At 50.1% G+C, this 18,751-nt stretch overlaps 1 protein-coding gene across 6 annotated transcripts in view; it reads right to left on the reverse strand.

Annotated features, from left to right (window-relative positions):
- Positions 1-5,932: 5,932 nt before the first annotated feature.
- Positions 5,933-18,751, reverse strand: part of kdm1a (lysine (K)-specific demethylase 1a) — an 18,768-nt gene continuing 5,949 nt past the window's right edge. For all 6 annotated transcript variants that reach the window (XM_083683401.1, XM_083683399.1, XM_083683400.1 and 3 more), the window contains 14 exons: positions 18,535-18,616; positions 17,688-17,782; positions 16,789-16,806; positions 16,122-16,264; positions 15,416-15,506; positions 15,165-15,299; positions 13,276-13,349; positions 12,001-12,112; positions 11,601-11,733; positions 11,277-11,464; positions 9,754-9,868; positions 9,302-9,429; positions 8,923-9,069; positions 5,933-7,590 (listed from right to left, as the gene is read on the reverse strand). In XM_083683401.1, the coding sequence (XP_083539527.1) occupies positions 7,405-7,590; positions 8,923-9,069; positions 9,302-9,429; positions 9,754-9,868; positions 11,277-11,464; positions 11,601-11,733; positions 12,001-12,112; positions 13,276-13,349; positions 15,165-15,299; positions 15,416-15,506; positions 16,122-16,264; positions 16,789-16,806; positions 17,688-17,782; positions 18,535-18,616 (1,647 nt within the window). In that variant the 3' untranslated portion in view covers positions 5,933-7,404. The remainder of the gene's footprint in view (positions 7,591-8,922; positions 9,070-9,301; positions 9,430-9,753; positions 9,869-11,276; positions 11,465-11,600; positions 11,734-12,000; positions 12,113-13,275; positions 13,350-15,164; positions 15,300-15,415; positions 15,507-16,121; positions 16,265-16,788; positions 16,807-17,687; positions 17,783-18,534; positions 18,617-18,751) is intronic.

Below are 18,751 nucleotides of genomic sequence, written 5' to 3' on the forward strand. Positions count from 1 at the left end.
CCCAATCCAAGACTAGGATTCCGGCTGAGGCATTGTGCGGGATTCACAGAGAGGTCAAAGGGCAGTGGTTGTAATGAACCAATCGAATGGTGTTTAGATGCTATAGGCTCTCCCCTGTTAGTCTGCTCAGATCATCCACATGGCTGCTGCTGTGGGGAGATGATGAGATGAAGATGAATTAAAAAAACGTCCTCATCGGGGGAAAGTCCAGGTTAAGCCAGGGAGTGAAGAGACAGGCTACCTCCCTTGTGTTGAATTGACAACTAAACGTTTTAATACTCCTCGTTTCTGTCACTTCTTCTGGCGAATATAAACAACATCCGTTATGTCCAAGTCATTTGTTTGTTTCCTCTTACAAAGCAGTCTTAGAATGTCCTGAGCGGAGACCTGCAGGCCGAGCGGACGTGGCTCTCTGGAGTTAGTTGGCGTCGGCCCTCAAAGGCCTCTTTTGTAACGGGGGTTCATAGTGTCACCGTAATCTGCACTTAACTTAAGAACCTACAGCCCTAAAGCCCCCTAAAGCCCCCTTAAACCCCCTGAAACCCCTTCCCTCTGTCAAAACCTGATCTTTTCATTAGTCTCATAGATTATTGTTTTCATTTTTTTTTTCCATCGCTGAATGTAAGGACATCAAAGATGTGTATATAGATGTGTGTGTGTGTGTGTGTGTGTGTGTGTGTGTGTGTGTGTGTGTGTGTTTTTGCACCGGCCAAATTTAAATTTGATTAAAAGAAAGTTGTTTAGAAGGACTCGTCAGAGTGTATGTGGAGTTGCGTGGGACTGGAGAGTTTATTGTACAGATTAATACATTAATAATTTTTTTAAATAATTGTGATGATTTCTTGAGGCACCTTGTCGCCGCCTTCTCACATTGTGCCAAAATCATTCCACAGTATTTCCAGTTTACAGGGGCGGGACGTTCCCCTGACGGGACGTTCCCCTGACGGGACGTTCCCCTGACGGACACATCCAGTCTCTGAGATGAGTCTGAGCTGAAATAAAACAGGACATATTCAATCTGAGGGTTTTCTTTTTGTTTTCTGCTTGTATTATGTTCTTTTTTTTGTTTTCTAAAATAGAAACAACAAAAAAAAGATGTCTTATTTTGGAAGCTGTATCGGATAGATTTTATTTAAGAAAATCTTGTAATTTTGTAAAGTGGGCCTTATTGAAATATATTTAGTATTTTTGTCCTCTTGATTTTAAGGATGATATTGTCTTTTTTTTTGCAAGATAATAATGTACTATCTTTCTCATCAATGCACTCCTGGAGAGTACTACTTTTCCTGTTTTGTTTGTTTGTTTTAATGTGAGAGACGTTCTCAGACAGAGAGAGATGACAGAGACTAGCTGTACAGAGACTAGCTGTACAGAGACTAGCTGTACAGAGACTAGCTGTACAGAGACTAGCTGTACAGAGACTAGCTGTACAGAGACTAGCTGTACAGAGAGACTAGCTGTACAGAGACTAGCTGTACAGAGAGACTAGCTGTACAGAGACTAGCTGTACAGAGACTAGCTGTACAGAGAGACTAGCTGTACAGAGAGACTAGCTGTACAGAGACTAGCTGTACAGAGACTAGCTGTACAGAGAGACTAGCTGTACAGAGACTAGCTGTACAGAGACTAGCTGTACAGAGACTAGCTGTACAGAGAGACTAGCTGTACAGAGACTAGCTGTACAGAGACTAGCTGTACAGAGACTAGCTGTACAGAGACTAGCTGTACAGAGAGACTAGCTGTACAGAGACTAGCTGTACAGAGACTAGCTGTACAGAGACTAGCTGTACAGAGACTAGCTGTACAGAGAGACTAGCTGTACAGAGACTAGCTGTACAGAGACTAGCTGTACAGAGACTAGCTGTACAGAGACTAGCTGTACAGAGAGACTAGCTGTACAGAGAGACTAGCTGTACAGAGAGACTAGCTGTACAGAGAGACTAGCTGTACAGAGAGACTAGCTGTACAGAGAGACTAGCTGTACAGAGAGACTAGCTGTACAGAGACTAGCTGTACAGAGAGACTAGCTGTACAGAGAGACTAGCTGTACAGAGAGACTAGCTGTACAGAGAGACTAGCTGTACAGAGAGACTAGCTGTACAGAGAGACTAGCTGTACAGAGAGACTAGCTGTACACAGAGACTAGCTGTACAGAGAGACTAGCTGTACACAGAGACTAGCTGTACACAGAGACTAGCTGTACAGAGAGACTAGCTGTACAGAGACTAGCTGTACAGAGAGACTCAGAGCAGAGAGCAGAGGTCAGAGGTCAGACCAGCGTTACAGTCATTGAGGAATGAGAGTGATGTGGTTGTATCAGGAGCGTGTCTGCTCACAGCCAATCAGAGGGGAGGGATTCTGCTCACAGCCAGTCAGAGGGAGGGATTCTGCTCACAGCCAGTCAGAGGGAGGGATTCTGCTCACAGCCAATCAGAGGGGAGGGATTCTGCTCACAGCCAGTCAGAGGAGGGATGAGGGTCTGAAGTCGTTCTCCATGTGGTGTCTGGTTTTCTGAGTGAGTGGTTTCAGGAGTCTGTCAGTCCTCCAGGTTCTCCCGCTCACACATTCAGGGGGTTCATCGTGTGTGTGTGTGCTGTATGTACGTACGCAAGTGCTGCCAAAGAAAGAGATGTTCAGGCCTTGAGACACACACACACACACACACACACACACACACACAGAGGCTCTAACATGATTGAAAACCCATAGAAGCATTTATGTGAAACTGGATATTCTCTCTCACACACACACACACTTGCACACACTCCTTTATACAAACACACACACACACACACACACAAGAAGAATCTAGGCCTGTACAATCAAAACACAGGAGTTGGAAAGTTTTTTTATATTGCAGTGTGTTTATAAATGGATATGTCTTTAAGAAGGGGGAGGGGTCGGGGGGAGGGGGGGACGACCGTCGTGACAAAGAGAACAATGTATTGTTATGAATCAGATCAAAAGGGTTATTATTATTATTATTATTATTATTATTATTATGATGATGATGATGGGCGTTCGTTGCTCCAAGCTTCTCTGTGTGTCTCAGGCCACCCTGTGCTGTGGGACGCTGGTTTCTGTTCTAGAGTAATAAACCCATGTGCATGTCTAACCTTGCCGCTCTGCATGTAGGTCTCTCCAAGACGCCACTGTTCAGCCGACTATGTATCCCAATAAAATAAGAAAGCAACCTGTTGGTACCCTGGTGTTTGTGTGTCGTCTCCAGCGGTGTGTGTGTGTGTGTGTTTGTGTGTCGTCTCCAGCCTTGTGTGTGTGCGTGTGCGTGTGTGTGTGTGTGTGTAGGAGGGACGTCGTGTTCATGGGACAGTGGGAGCGTTCGTTCAGTAATGTTCAGGTCTTTCATCATAGTTAACGATCTGCAGTAAGCAAGCTTGGATTTGACAGTGCCACACCCTAACGTGTGTGTGTGTGTGTGTGTGTCTCTGTGTGTGTGTGTGTGTGTGTGAGAGAGAGAGAGAAAAGGAGTGTGTGAGAGAGAGAAAAACACTCAATTATAGAGCTCTAATACCTGCAGTTGAGGCTTGGACAGAGCGCGGCTTCTGGCAGTGTTTGAGAAGCAAACTAGCAGACAAATTAGGCAAATCCATCAGGTGAGAGAGGCCAAACCACAGGCCTGAGAGGTACGCACAGGTATGCTTATCTCAGCACACACACACACACACACACACACACACCTCTTGGTTAAAGCAGCTATGCCTGGTCCTCTACAGAACGCCTAGCAGTGTGCAAAGCCCAAAGCATGGTGGTACCCCAGGGGCCAGACTAACACCTGAGCGTGGTGGTACCCCAGGGGCCAGACTAACACCTGAGCATAGTGGTACCCACAGGGCATGACTAATGCCTGAGCATGGTGGTACCCCAGGGGCCAGACTAACACCTGAGCATGTTGTACTGCTGGTGGTGGTTGACCCAAATTGTTGGTGTGTAGCCAAGCATGCTAATGAGTCACACTGCACGCTAAATGGTAATCTATGCCGCTCGGTACGGAGGGGAGGGAGGAGCCAAAGTCAGCGTTTTCAGTCAGCGTGAACTTTAATGGGGACAACTTAAAGGATGTTGCTTCTGAGACAGCAGTTGTATGAATAGTGGAGAATGTGTCAGTGTTTTAGGTTTCAAGCCTCTGTGATTTACAAGTGGCCACAGAGCAGTGAAGGATTACTCTGATTATCCCCCAGCCTGTCTGTACCTGCAGCTTGGCATTTACTGTGGTGTGTGTGTGTGTGTGTGTGTGTGTGTAGTTTAGCATCTACTGTGTGTGTGTGTGTGCGCATGCAGGTGTTGGTACCTGCAGTTTGGCATTTACTGTCGTGTGTTTGTGTGTGTGTGTGTGTGTGTGTGCAGTTTGGCCTCTACTGTGAGGTGTGGTGTTAAAGCAGGGGTGTTTGACACCATTCCTTATTCCGTTCCATGCATTACAGCCTGTCCTCCACTTTCTGCCTCCACCAGCCTCCCCTGGGTGAAGGTCTGTGGACTTCCAGATGGGCTTTCTCTGTGAATACTACTTGTTCCTGACTACAGTCTGATCATGCTGGTCCTGACTACAGTCTGATCATGCTGGTCCTGACTACAGTCTGATCATGCTGGTCCTGACTACAGTCTGATCATGCTGGTCCTGACTACAGTCTGATCATGCTGGTCCTGACTACAGTCTGATCATGCTGGTCCTGACTACAGTCTGATCATGCTGTTCCTGGTTCTTGGGGTGTCACCTTATCATTATGATGAGCAGCACGTGTGTGTGTGTGTGTGTGAGAGCGAGAGAGATAGAAAGAGAGTGTGCGTGCGTGCGTGCGTGTGTGTGTGTGTGTGTGTGTGTGTGTGTGTGTGAGTGTGTGTGGCTGGCTGGCTGGGTACATTTCCACCCCACCTGTGGCGTCTGAACAAGCTCAGTGAGTCACATGACTGTTAGAGGAGATGGGTTGAGACACGCCATGCTGCGGCTTCACAGCCAACACACATACACACAACACACACACACACAACACATACACACACACACACACACACAACACATACACACACATACACACAACACACACACACACCACATACACACACACACAACACACACAACACACACACATACAACACACACACACACAACATATACAACACACACACAACACATACAACACACACACAACACATACAACACACACACACACAACATATACAACACACACACAACATATACAACACACACACACACGCACAACACACACACACAACACATACACACACACACACCACATACAACACACACACACCATGCATAGTGTCACCCCATATAACTTCTGTGTGGAACAAAGTGGTGTGTGTGCGTACGTACGTATAAAAACCCAAAGCCCACTCGCCACCCACGGCCCTGAGACTACGGTAAACCAGAAGGCTCAAAATAACTCCGTGCCAACCTTGATGAGGACTATTTTCAAACACACCCCAACTGAGATCACAGCAGTTAAGTCATCTGTGGTCACATGCCCGCGACGCCCCGCCACAAAGACATGTCCCCCAGCTCTGCTGCACCTCTGTGTCTTCATAAGCCGGCTGCTGAGCCTAATCTGCCCTCTGCTCCAGCAGACCCCTCCTCCCCCGGCACCCCCTCCTCCCCCGGCACCCCGACCCCGGCCACAGGCTGGAGGAGCTGGCCAACGGTCCGGAGGGTCAGGGAGAGGACGGCCAGCGTCACCAAGAGAGTGGTGGGGAGGGGGTGTGTGAATGAGTGAGTGTGTGTATGTGTGTATGTGATGAAAGAATGAGTGAGTGTGTGTGTGTGTGTATATATAGCACTGGGCAGGAAGTGAGTCAACAACCGTCTCCGCTCACAAGCGGCGCTCATGATCCCATTGGACGAGGGAAGAAGGAGGGAACCAGCTGACCGACGGACAGACGACCCCGGACACAGACGGCCAGATGCAAATTATTTTATTATTTTTTATACCCAAATGTTTGACACAATATAAAAAAGTATGCAATGTCAACAGCAATAAAATAACAATAACACATTTCAAAACAAGCTGCTAAACCATAAAGTAACAAAAACATTCACAATTTCACTGTTTTCTCTCTTTTTTTCAAACTTAATAATCATATCTATCCTTTTTTTTTTGCATTTAATACAAACGACTGCTATTTCTGACTACTCTCCTATGCGTGAGACCTAGGCCAGGACAGGACAGGACAGGACAGGTGGGGGGGTCATACAGAGGAGGCATACAACACAACTACACAGCAACATCGTCAGCCGTTAAGACAATGGTTCTAATGCCCTGGGGGCAGAGGGGCAGCTAGGCGGAGAGCGTCTTTTCAATAGAAAAATAAAACAGTTTCAATGGAGTGAAACAGACTGCTACTGCTACGTAGCTGTTAGCTGAACTGCCTGGTAGGGTTTGGAGCTGTTAGCTGAGTGTGTGTGTGTGTGTGGACGGGGGGGACGGGGTAGCGGTGAGAGTTTGTCTGCCCTCTAAGGTTCAGTGTCAGAGTATCCTGTAACTTGTAGTAACAGTGTCTTTCAGTGTACCATGGATCCCATCCAGGGGAGACTGGTGGAGGTAGAAATCGGAGGACGGGCTCATGGTAATGCATGGAACGAGGAAGGGTATCAAACACGTGATACCATTCCTTATTCCGTTCCATGCATTACCATGAGCCTGTCCTCCGATTTCTACCTCCCCCTCCCCCTCATCCCACTACTGCTGCTTCTCTCCCTCCCCTCTGCAGCCACCATCTTGTAATGCTAGGGGGGACGGGGGGGGGACACTAAGGTTGATACATCTATCCTTCCTATTGGGCCGGTCTTTACCCAATAGGGAGCAGAACCATGTGGCTTGACATCTCACAAGTGTTTCCTTGATTCCTAGCTTCCTCTCTCTCTCTCCCTGCCTCCTAGCCTCCTCTCTCTCCCCGCCTCCTTCTCAAAGACGATTGGAGGAGAAGTTCTAAAGTTCTTCCCCTAAGACCGTCTTCCTCTCCTCCAATGAGTTTTTGGAGAAGGTGGTGAGGAGATATTCTCTGTGTCTCAGGACCGCTCAGCAGACCCAACAGTACTGAGGGACAGGAACCTGGTAGTGAGGCCCCTTCTGACTGGGCCAGCTGAAGACCACTGCACTTCCTGTCCAGGGTGAGGCGCTGGACGATGAGGTCATAGTAACGGGACAGAAACAGCGTAGAGACATGCCAGAAGAACCAATGCTGTCTCTCTCTCTCCGTTAGCTCGTTAGCCTGTTAGCTTCGGTTGGCGATGGGAGTGACAAACGGGTCCCAGGAAACGGACGGGCACATTCTTACATCTCAAGAGTCTTTGCAAAGTTAAGGAGCCACCAACATCACTTGAACAGTACGAAACAGGGTGGCGGTGGTGGGGGGTGGAGGGGGCGGGGTTTAGACGCTCGGGGAGGGCTGAGGGTTGGCGGCGGGCGTGGCCTGTCGGGGGAGGGTGTACATGGCGCCCAGGAACTGGTCAGCGATGCGGCCCGCCTCCCGGAGCCCGCTGAGCAGGGCGCCGTGGACCGTGGCGGGGTAGTTCCTGATGGTGTGCTCCCCGGCGAAGAACAGGCGAGGAACAGGCTGGGAAGGAAGGAGAAAAAAAAAAGAAGAAAAAAACAACAAAACTCATCATCAGGCGCATAAATATAAGGGTGCACATGAAGCAGCTTGTCAACATCAAAACGACCTAAAACATCTGGCTCGGGAAAGAACACTCCGGTCGGCCTGGGCTCGGTCAGAGGCTGTGGTTGGCTGGAATGGCTTCACATTCACACATGGGCCGGTGGTTAGCGAATGGGAGAAGCCAAAAAAATGAAAATCTGCAGTGCTTTCACTTTTCTGGCTAATACATCGGGCGTTCTAATTGGCTTAGAGGTGGAGGGCGTTGGAGCCGGGGGGTTTTGTAGAAAAGGCCAAATATGAGCGGTGGCCCTTTAAACTCGTCAGAACGGACCAATCACTGTCGCCCTCCACTGTCACTGTCGCCCAACCCTCCACCCAGAGAGGTACCGTCCTGCAGGTTTTCACTCCAGCCTTGACCTAACACAACTACTAATTAGGTCCTCATCAAGACCTTGTTTAGCTGAACCAGGTGTGTTAGGTTAGGGTTGTTAGCTGAACCAGGTGTGTTATCTTAGGGTTGTTAGCTGAACCAGGTGTGTTATCTTAGGGTTGTTAGCTGAACTAGGTGTGTTATCTTAGGGTTGTTAGCTGAACCAGGTGTTAGGTTAGGGTTGTTAGCTGAACCAGGTGTTAGGTTAGGGTTGTTAGCTGAACCAGGTGTTAGGTTAGGGTTGTTAGCTGAATCAGGTGTTAGGTTAGGGTTGGGTTAGGGTTAGGGTTGGAGTGCTGTTCCGTGGTTAGTCTAGTTGAGGACCGGTCCCCTAGCATGCCACAAGCCATATCTCAGAGACCACAGGGACAGTTTCGACGAAACTCGGGTGAAAGATGCGTCCCGGCATAAAGATCTGGCATTTACACAACGACCCTGATGGAGCAACACCGAGCGGTGGACTTATAGTAAACTGATTGGCCTCGGGGCACAGCATGTTTACTCTGGGCCTCTTTAACCCACCAACCGCCAAAGACCTGGAGATCACTCACCACCTGAGCAGCAGGTGTTTTATGTGGTGTTTACCTAGCAACAACACTAGGAAGCTCCATCATTTATGCATTTTTGGTGAATAAAGTCACTCTCGGCACTGTAGAATGTTGACAACTTTGGCGACTTTATTCACCCTCGGTACTGAATGAGTTACCGTGCTGTAGTCTGGTACATGGTGGTCTGGACCAGTACACTGAACTCTAAGTGAGTACCGATGTAGTTTACAGGGTACAGTAGAGTGAAGCGGTGTAGGGGTGTATTGTGTGTCATGTCGTACGGCGGTGCGGTGTAGTGGTCGTCGTGGTTACCTGTGACGCTCCGGGGATGGCTGGGCCTGGCGTGATTGGCTGAGCCATGAGGTCGTAGTCGTTGCCGGAGGAACCGGCCGCCACGTAGGAGTAGGAGCCCCGCGCCCAGGGGTCGGCACGCCAACGGGTCACCACCGTCTCCTTGGGCTGCCATGACGACACACACACACAGATGTTTCAGTTGCCATGTAAACAGAGGCGGTAAACAGAGTTGGAGGCTGACACACGTGATTGATTCCCCTCTGAATGAAACCGTGGTGTGTGATTTATTTGACTGGTGGTTTTTGGAGTATTACTCCATAATTAACACATTCACACAAGGGTGTGTGTGTGTGTGTGTGCATGAGAATGTGTGTGTGTGCGCGTGTCCATCACTTACCTGAGGTACTGCACTGCTTCCAAAGATGCCTTTGAGGATCGCTAAGCAACGTCCGACGATGACATCATCGCTGATGTTCTCCATGATACCGGCCGCCTCTCCCGCCATCAACGCCAGGAGTATGGGGGCTGGGAGGGGACAAACAAGGCGGGGGTGAACACACAATCACATTTAGTCACAAAGTAAAATCCCCCTCGCCCTTCCAAAGCACTAACCCTACACCTGAGACACTTCAGCAGACTTGAGAGGACTGGATAGGTATTAGCAAGATGGTGAACATTCCACCTAGGGCACGGTGGAGACACGGCCATCTTGTTTCTGCCTATCCGATCCTTTCAGATCTGGTGTCCAGGGCAACGGGGCCAGGGAAAGGAGGACAGGGATAGGAGGACAGGGAGACAGGGAGGGGGAGGACAAGAAGGGGAGGACAGGGAGGACAGCGGTGGTCTCACCTTTGTAGAGGTTCCAGAAGAGGAAGAGCTCGCCACGGCTGGCGGTGGTGCTGCCCACATGACCAAAGAGGTTCACGCTGGGGTCCCAGAACACGCGGTCGAAACACAGCACCACCTAGGGGCGGGAGGAACACACAGCAGCCGCTGGATAAGGGACTGACCTCAAACTACACAGACACACGTCTCACACACACAGCAACTTCTATGGGTCCTCTTCAGAAAAACTATAAAAAGAATTCCATTTAAATTCAAAGATGTTAGCTAGATGGTTTCAGCTCGTGTTTCAGTGATGCTGGTAGTGGACTGTCCTACATGAGGCCTGAGTGAGTGAGTGAGACCCTGAGGCAGAGCGCCCTCTGCTGGTGGAGAGCTGAAGCACACAGGGTCACGTTGCATAATAATGCAGCATTTTCTGCTGCAGCAGAATTAGCTGATCAAAAGTCTGCAGTAGATGATGCACTTCCTGGACCATGGAGGGAGGGAGGGAGAGAGGGAGGGAGGGAGAGAGAGAGAGAGAGAGAGAGAGGGAGGGAGAGAGGGAGGGAGAGAGGGAGGGAGAGAGGGAGGGAGGGAGAGAGAGGGAGAGAGGGAGGGAGGGAGGGAGGGAGGGAGGGAGGGGGTCTGATCTGATTGCTAACACATTGCCAAAACACTCACTCTCTTTCTCTATTCACCCTATTCACTCTCCCTCCCTCCCTCCCTCTCCTCTCCTCTCTGATGTAGACCAGGATGGAGAGCTCTCCCTCCCTCCCTCCCTCTCCTCTCTGATGTAGACCAGGATGGAGAGCTCTCCCTCCCTCCCTCTCCTCTCTGATGTAGACCAGGATGGAGAGCTCTCCCTCCTCCCCCCTCCCTCTCTCTCCACAGGGCTATTCTGAGAAGCAGAGGTAACCTTGTTCTGTGTAATAAACACCTGGCCTGATTCAAGCAGTGTGGAAGTGTCTCTAACAGGTGTGTCTTAATTATGGATGTGTGCTCGCGCCTGCGTCTTAATTATGTGTGTGTGTGTGTGTGTGTATGATATGTGTGTGTGTCTTAATGGTGTGTGTGTGTGTGTGTGTGTGTCTTAATGATGAGCTGAACAGTGAGACAGAGTCATCTTATACTTAATATCCTGGTCGTTTGGCCTAATATCCAGTGATCTGATTGGCTGTGTTAAAGGCTGTGTTTGTAGAGCTAATATCCAGTGATGTTAAAGGCTGTGTTTGTAGAGCTAATATCCAGTGACTAGGGGTCAAGTCTCCTCTCAAGGACACTGCAGCAGCAGCCAGACTCCCAAAGGATTAACACCTCAGAATAAAGGGAGACAAACGTGTGTGTGTGTGTGTGTGTGTGTGTGTGTGTGTGTGTGTGTGTGTGTGTGTGTGTGTGTGTGTGCGCTTGTCTGGAGTGCACACCTGTGTGTATGTGCCTGTGTGTGTGTGTGTGCGTGTTGGTGAATAGTATCTGCGTTTGAGCGTGCATACCTGTGGGCTTGTGTGTGCATGTCGTGTGCACCTGTGTGTGTGTGTGTCCGGCCGTACCTTGTTGAGGTTCCCGAAGCCCATCCTCTGGATGGCGGAGGTCTTCCACTCAGGGAGGGGGGGCACGAACTGCACGGCGGGGGGCTGCTGCTTCATCACCCCCAGAGGCAGCGTGCACAAGACCGCGTCACACTTATAGATGAAGGTCTGCGTGGTGGAGCGTGTGTTCACCGCAATGACCTCACAGCCTGGGGGGGGCGGGGGGACACACCAACATAGATATCCATACTATTGAACACGCACACACATACACACAGAGGGATGGTGGATGGATGGTGATGTGGCGCACACACACACACACACACAAACACAGTGTGGGCGTACCTGAGGCTGTGTATCGGACCTGGCGAACGGCCGTGTTCAGTTTGATGTCCAGGCCCTCGGCCAACGCCACGGGGACACAGGAGTAACCGTTCCTCACCGTCAGGTGACTCCCCGTGAACTCAAAATCATCGTCCTGGAGAGGGGGGGGGGGGGGGAACAGGACAGAGGAGGACATTGAGGTTGACAGACAGGAGTCTGGGTGACGTGGTTAAGAACGCCCTGGTTTCTACGGGTGGTGTCCTATGGCAACCATCACTACTGATGCCATCCTCCCCTGAAACCTGATCTAGGCCACAGTGAGCGGGGGGGGGGGGGGTGGGGGGGAGTGTGTGTGTGTGTGTGTGTGTGTAAGAGAGAGATAGTGTTCAAGACTGTGTGTGTGTGTGTGTGTGTGTCTTACCTGGTCCCAGTGTTTCAGTGACAGAGTAGAGAGGGGCGTGGCGTTTGCAAACTCCAGGTTGGCAAAGTGCCAGTCTAGGATCTGTCTGTCCCTCGACGACAGGTACACGTCACTAGAGGGGGAGGGGGAGGGAGAGAGGGAGAGGGAGACAGAGAGAGTTCAGCACTTCATCCATGTCATCAATAACCTTGACAAGCAGCTGACCTACATCTCAGAACAGAGGAATATCACTCAAAACCATCATAACACTGGAACCGTCTCTCCACTTTAGACTGGGCCCAGGGAGGGCCTCTCCACTTAGACTGGGCCCAGGGAGGGCCTCTCCACTTTAGACTGGGCCCAGGGACACTGCTCACATGAGGTCACTGGGAGAGGGAGGGAGAGTGGGGGGGGGGGGGGGGTAAAGGTTGTTAGGGAGGGTAGTGGTTGTTACCTGGGTGGGTTAGAGGGTGGTTGTTAGGGTTAGAGGGTGGTTGTTAGGGAGGTGGTGGTTGTTACCTGGGTGGGTTAGAGGGTGGTTGTTAGGGAGGTGGTGGTTGTTAGGGAGGTGGTGGTTGTTACCTGGGTGGGTTAGAGGGTGGTTGTTAGGGAGGGTGGTGGTTGTTAGGGAGGTGGTGGTTGTTACCTGGGTGGGTTAGAGGGTGGTTGTTAGGGTTAGAGGGTGGTTGTTAGGGAGGTGGTGGTTGTTAGGGAGGTGGTGGTTGTTACCTGGGTGGGTTAGAGGGTGGTTGTTAGGGAGGTGGTGGTTGTTAGGGAGGTGGTGGTTGTTACCTGGGTGGGTTAGAGGGTGGTTGTTAGGGTTAGAGGGTGGTTGTTAGGGAGGTGGTGGTTGTTAGGGAGGTGGTGGTTGTTACCTGGGTGGGTTAGAGGGTGGTTGTTAGGGAGGGTGGTGGTTGTTAGGGAGGTGGTGGTTGTTACCTGGGTGGGTTAGAGGGTGGTTGTTAGGGAGGTGGTGGTTGTTAGGGAGGTGGTGGTTGTTACCTGGGTGGGTTAGAGGGTGGTTGTTAGGGTTAGAGGGTGGTTGTTAGGGAGGTGGTGGTTGTTAGGGAGGTGGTGGTTGTTACCTGGGTGGGTTAGAGGGTGGTTGTTAGGGAGGGTGGTGGTTGTTAGGGAGGTGGTGGTTGTTACCTGGGTGGGTTAGAGGGTGGTTGTTAGGGTTAGAGGGTGGTTGTTAGGGAGGTGGTGGTTGTTAGGGAGGTGGTGGTTGTTACCTGGGTGGGTTAGAGGGTGGTTGTTAGGGAGGGTGGTGGTTGTTAGGGAGGTGGTGGTTGTTACCTGGGTGGGTTAGCTTCCAGCTCCTGTAGCTTCTCCTCTAGTTTCACCTGCATCTCCACCAGCTCATCATACTCCTGCAGGAGACACCGCCAGGGGTTAAACACATCCTCTGTCTGTGTGTGTGTGTGTGTGTGTGTGTGTGTGTGTGTGTGTTCTTGTTGCTCCATGACAATGGAGGCTCAAAAAGTAACATTAAAATTGTACAAGAAGGTGGGCAACAGAGCAAGGCCAAACTATGGTGTGTGTGTGTGTGTGTGTACACCCCCATAAGGTTCTAGTTGAGGTAAGGAGGACAGACAGCCAGTCACTAGAAGAGCTGAGTCACTCTCTGGGGGTTTCCCACAGTCTCAGCTACCTCTCCCTGAAGCTAGCTGACAAGCCCACCAACTATCTAACACACACGGGAACCCTGTAATAACACACTGCCAAAGGCATCCCTGACCTGCTACACACACAAACACACACACACACACACACACGCACACTAACCTCCAGCCAGACAGACAAGCCTGAGTCATGCCTTGAAGTGGCTTACAGACAGACAGAGAGACCAAGAAGACAGCAGCTGTGTTTAAACACACTCTGCTCTGAGCCGAGGGAATGGCTTTATCTACACCACAAACAGACCAGAGGCTCTGCCTCTAATCACTCACACACACACACACACACACACACACACACACACACACAGCGCTTAGGCATTAAGACTACTTAAACACATGCTGCTGGAAAACCGTCTGGTTGACTCAGAGCTAATGCCATTGTTAGCGTTAGCGTTCTCTGGTATCTGCTCCTCTCTGCCTAATGGCTCAAATCCAACCCATCCATTTGCCACAGTTGGTCAGCTTAGAGTATCGTACTACAGGCCGCGAGGGGGATAAGACCCGCTGCAGCGCTGTTTCCCTCTCAGAACGGGACAAAACACAACTGGATCAAAGAGGCACTGAAACCTACAAGATAAGTAGTCGGAGTTAGCGGCTAAATCACACTGAATACTGGCTTAGGGTCCTAGAAAACTAGTTCACTTCTTAGGCCTTCTTAACACATTTAGTCCAAACTGCCGACGTTGTAGAGTGCCACGGGTGACTTTATTCACCGAAAATGCATAAATTATGATGCTTTATTTTGAAGCCAATTGTTGCTAGGTAAACACCACATAAAACACTTGGCACTCCAGGTGGTGAGCATTCTGGAAATCTTTGGCAGTTGGTGAGTTAAAAGCCTAAATCTGGAGGCCATTCTGGTGGTCAAGCCTCTGTCCCAGCACACCGCGGGGGGCTGGCGGAGGTAGAAAATTGGAGGACTCATTGTCACGCATGGAATGAGGAATGGAAAACACACTTTAACAATCACCTGAAAGTGTTCCAAAACTGGTGGGATTCAAACCACAGTCGCATTCACATAAAGACAATAACGGCCCTAGAAACACCTTTGAATGGAATCAAAATGATGGTGGTCAGAAGGCGACGTCTCTCGCTGAGTTACGCACCTCCTGCGGTCAGACTTATGTCTTATTCACGATGGGAGGAAGTAGCACACTGCCTAAGAATGAAGTTGTTGTTTTGGAAAAAAACAAACAAATAGGCGAATAGCAAAGTAATCAAAGTAAGGTGTAGGTAATTGCTTGCAGCTTAGAGACATCGCTAGGAAAACAAAAACACTTGACGAATCGCATCCCATTTTCCTCTCCGTCACTCCTGACACACGAGCATTTTCCATCCCCACATCTCTCCCTCCTGACCTCTCAAACCTACAAGCCCCTTTGACACTGTGTGTAGTGGTCAGGTGTGGTTGAGTTGTGGTTAAGGAGTGGTTGAGTTGTGGTTAAGGTGTAGTTGAGTTGTGGTTCAGGTGTGATTATGGTTCAGGTGTGGTTGAGTTGTGGTCACCTTGCAGAGTGCGGTCAGGTCACGGTGCTTGCTCTTGACCAGGAACTCCGCTGTAATGTCTCTGGGGGGCTTGACCTCACTGGCCTCCTTGTACTGATGATGTAGCTCCTTCACCCTCTCCTTAGTGCCCACCATCTGAGGGAGGGGGGGAGGGAGGGAGGGGGGGAGGTAATAAGTGAGAGGTTAATAAGAAGATACCTCCACCATGGCTGTTGTTTAGGTTTAACAACAACAACAACACTCCTGCTCACCTTGTTCAGCAGTTCCTTGAGGTCTTCCTGGGTCTTGACGATCTTCTTCCAGTGTTCTATCTGCTCATCCTTCACGTGCTTCTCCTGCAGCCTGCACAACAAACAAACAAACAAACACACGGGTTCAGGACACTGATCAGGAAACCCCAGTGACGCACAAACACAACAACAACAACAACAACACTGCGTTCAATGAATGTTGTTAGCAGGAAGGTTAACAAACTGAATCGATACCAGTCTTCGAAAAGACAGAAGACAAACTACAGCCGGTTCCTGCTATGAACACAGCAGCTTGGGGCACAAAAGATAAACTATAGGCATACAAGCATCCAGGCCTAAGTAGTCCTAACCAGGCCCAACCCAGTGGAGCCCTGCTCCAGACCAGACCCTCACTGTGTAACTGCCTTTAAGTGTTTTAATCTGTTAAAACTGTTAAGAGTCTTTATGGGTGCTGCTACTGCAGCATTAGAATGGGTGAACTGGATTAGGGCCCATAAACCAGAGTAGAGCACTTGGTACGATAGAGACCTGGTGGAGGCTGGTGGAGGAATGAGGAATGGTATCAAACACAACATGTTTTTGACACCTTGTGTTTGACACCATTCCTCATTCCGTTCCATGCATTACAATACGCCCGGCCTCCGATTATTTCTACCTCCGCCAGCCTCCCCTGCTAGCGGCCTCTCAGCGCCAGCCAGAGACTCACTGTATGACGACCTCCAGCGCCTGGCCCAGCGAGACGGGCTTGTTGTTGAGGAAGTTGAAGTCCAGCTGGTGGCTGAGGTAGGAGGTGGCCTCCAGCAGACGGTTGAACTCCTGCTCCACCATCTCGTCCTTCTCCTTGGGCACCTGGGGACCCGCTCACAGGTTACACATTCACAGACGGTTCCTTCACAGTTTTCATCTTATTTTTAGTTGAATTTTTTGATTCAAGAGTTAGATTAAGAGGCCTAAACCCTAATACTAGCTCTTTATGTATTTAGATGAATGGGCTAGTAGGTACACAGAGGGACAGTATGGAGGAGGGCTTTCCTTCATGTAATGAGACATGATCACCACCCAGCTGTAACAAGCCACACCCAGCCTCTAGGCCAGCCTCTAGGCCAGCCTCTAGGCCAGCCTCTAGGCCAGCCTCTAGGCCAGCCTCTAGACCTGAAAGGGCGAGAAACACTGACAGCAGGCCTCAAGCCAAACGGAGGATGACACAGAAAACGGAACATGGAACACAGCCCCAGTTCTACTGTAACCCAGTTCTACAGTAATCTACTCCATCACCACGTCACGCAAATGGAACATAAAGAGCAGCCTGTTGACTTAAACATGAATTATTAACGATAGGTGAGTTGCGTATTATGTAGTAAAACAATACATACACTTGTGCATCGTTCACCCTTATGGCGCAGAGCAGGGGATGCACGCAGGAGAGGTTGAGAGAGAGAGAGAGAGAGAGGGGGGGGGGGGGAGAAAAAGAACAAATTAAGTCAACAGACAGCAACAAAATGCAACATTAAACATGTTTACACACAAATCCAACAACAGACAATCAGCTGGCGTCCCTGCGGAGGGAGGGAGGGAGGGGGCAGCGGGCGCGTGTTAAGTGGACAAGCTAGCTAGCACGCCTAGCCGCCGCCGCGGTCAACCGGGGGTCACGTCAGACCAAAACATCCTCCTGCTGTCTGACAGGGGGGGGGGGGGCATTCTAAAAGAGAACACTGTTGATGACACGCTAGACTAAGCAGCTAACTGGAACCACCCGCCATTTTGGTGTGTGGCGGAAACGAGGCGGACCTGCGGGTAAAACACACACTCTGCCTGCCTCGCTCCGCCAACACAGCCGAGCGGACCCCACCTAAACATCCTCAGGGGTCCAAGGCAATAACAAACGGATCGGGTTCAAAAATGGAGGACGGGGGGGGGGGGGGGGGGGGGGGGTTTGAGGTAAACATCTCCTATATCCTGCGCTGTCTGGCGGCGTTTGTTGTTAGTAGACACGCTGGCTGCTGCGGGAATGTGCATGCAACGCTGCAATGCAGGCAGAGCGAGCGCAGCCATTCCTGCTGTGATGCACATTTTCCAAACCAGATATGCTTCACATCCCTGTGTCAGCTGGGCCCCTCCCCTGAACCACAGCACTAGATAAGGAACATACCAGAATGTAGGAATCAGATCTAAAGTCCTGACCCGACAACACCCCCCCCCCGGGACTAGGAGTGTGCTGCATTGGTGCCAGCTGGGGGGAGTGTGGCGATCACCGTGGCAACGTGGTACTTACAGCTTGACCGTTGGCTTCGTACAGAGGACACTTCTGTTTGATCTTGGCCAGCTCCATGTTCACCTGCTTACTGACCACTGCCATGGGGTTACCTCCTACACACACACACACACACATATATATATATAAAGATATCAGAATGAGTAAGTGAATAAATAAATGAATAAGTGAGTGAGTGAGTGAAGGAGTGAAGAAGTGAAGGAGTGAAGGAGTGAGTGAAGAAGTGAAGGAGTGAAGGAGTGAAGGAGTGAGTGAAGGAGTGAGTGAAGGAGTGAAGGAGTGAAGGAGTGAGTGAAGGAGTGAAGGAGTGAAGGAGTGAGTGAAGGAGTGAAGGAGTGAAGGAGTGAGTGAAGGAGTGAAGGAGTGAAGGAGTGAGTGAAGGAGTGAAGGAGTGAAGGAGTGAGTGAAGGAGTGAAGGAGTGAGTGAAGGAGTGAGTGAAGGAGTGAAGGAGTGAGTGAAGGAGTGAAGGAGTGATTAATGAATGCATTTATTAGAACATCTGACATCCTGTCGATTTGTTCCACTCTGACTAAACGTACACGGTCAACACCACCCCCTGTTGGAGAGAAGTCGTCATAGCAGGAGAGTTGTGACCAACGCAACTCTGGTTACTGTGTTGATGGGGAACTCTTTCATGATTCCAAATGTTTGTAAATGAGAAGGACATGTTGCTCCCCTGAGAAATTAAACTACTGTTTCCTTTTCTTCTCAAGAGACACTTTCATTCATCTATCTAGTTATTACGCCAGTATTAGGCCTACATGTGTGTGTGTGTGTGTGTGTGTGTGTGTGTGTGTGTGTCTGTGTGTGTGTGTGTGTGTGTGTGTGTGTGTGTGTGTCTCTTACCCAAGCCTGTCACCACCATAGCCCCCAGGTCAGCCACGTAGTTGCCCTTCCTGAATGTGGCCACCCTCCCCCCGACACGGTCCTACGAGGAAGACAATGTTTATTAAAAAACCTCCCTGCAATAAAGGCAATACACCTGTAGTAATAAAGGTAATAAACCTCCCTGCAATAAAGGCAATAAACCTGTAGTAATAAAGGTAATAAACCTGTAGTAATA

Source organism: Argentina silus, assembly GCF_951799395.1.
Source record: "Argentina silus genome assembly, chromosome: 13".
Classification (NCBI taxonomy): Eukaryota; Metazoa; Chordata; class Actinopteri; order Argentiniformes; family Argentinidae; genus Argentina; species Argentina silus.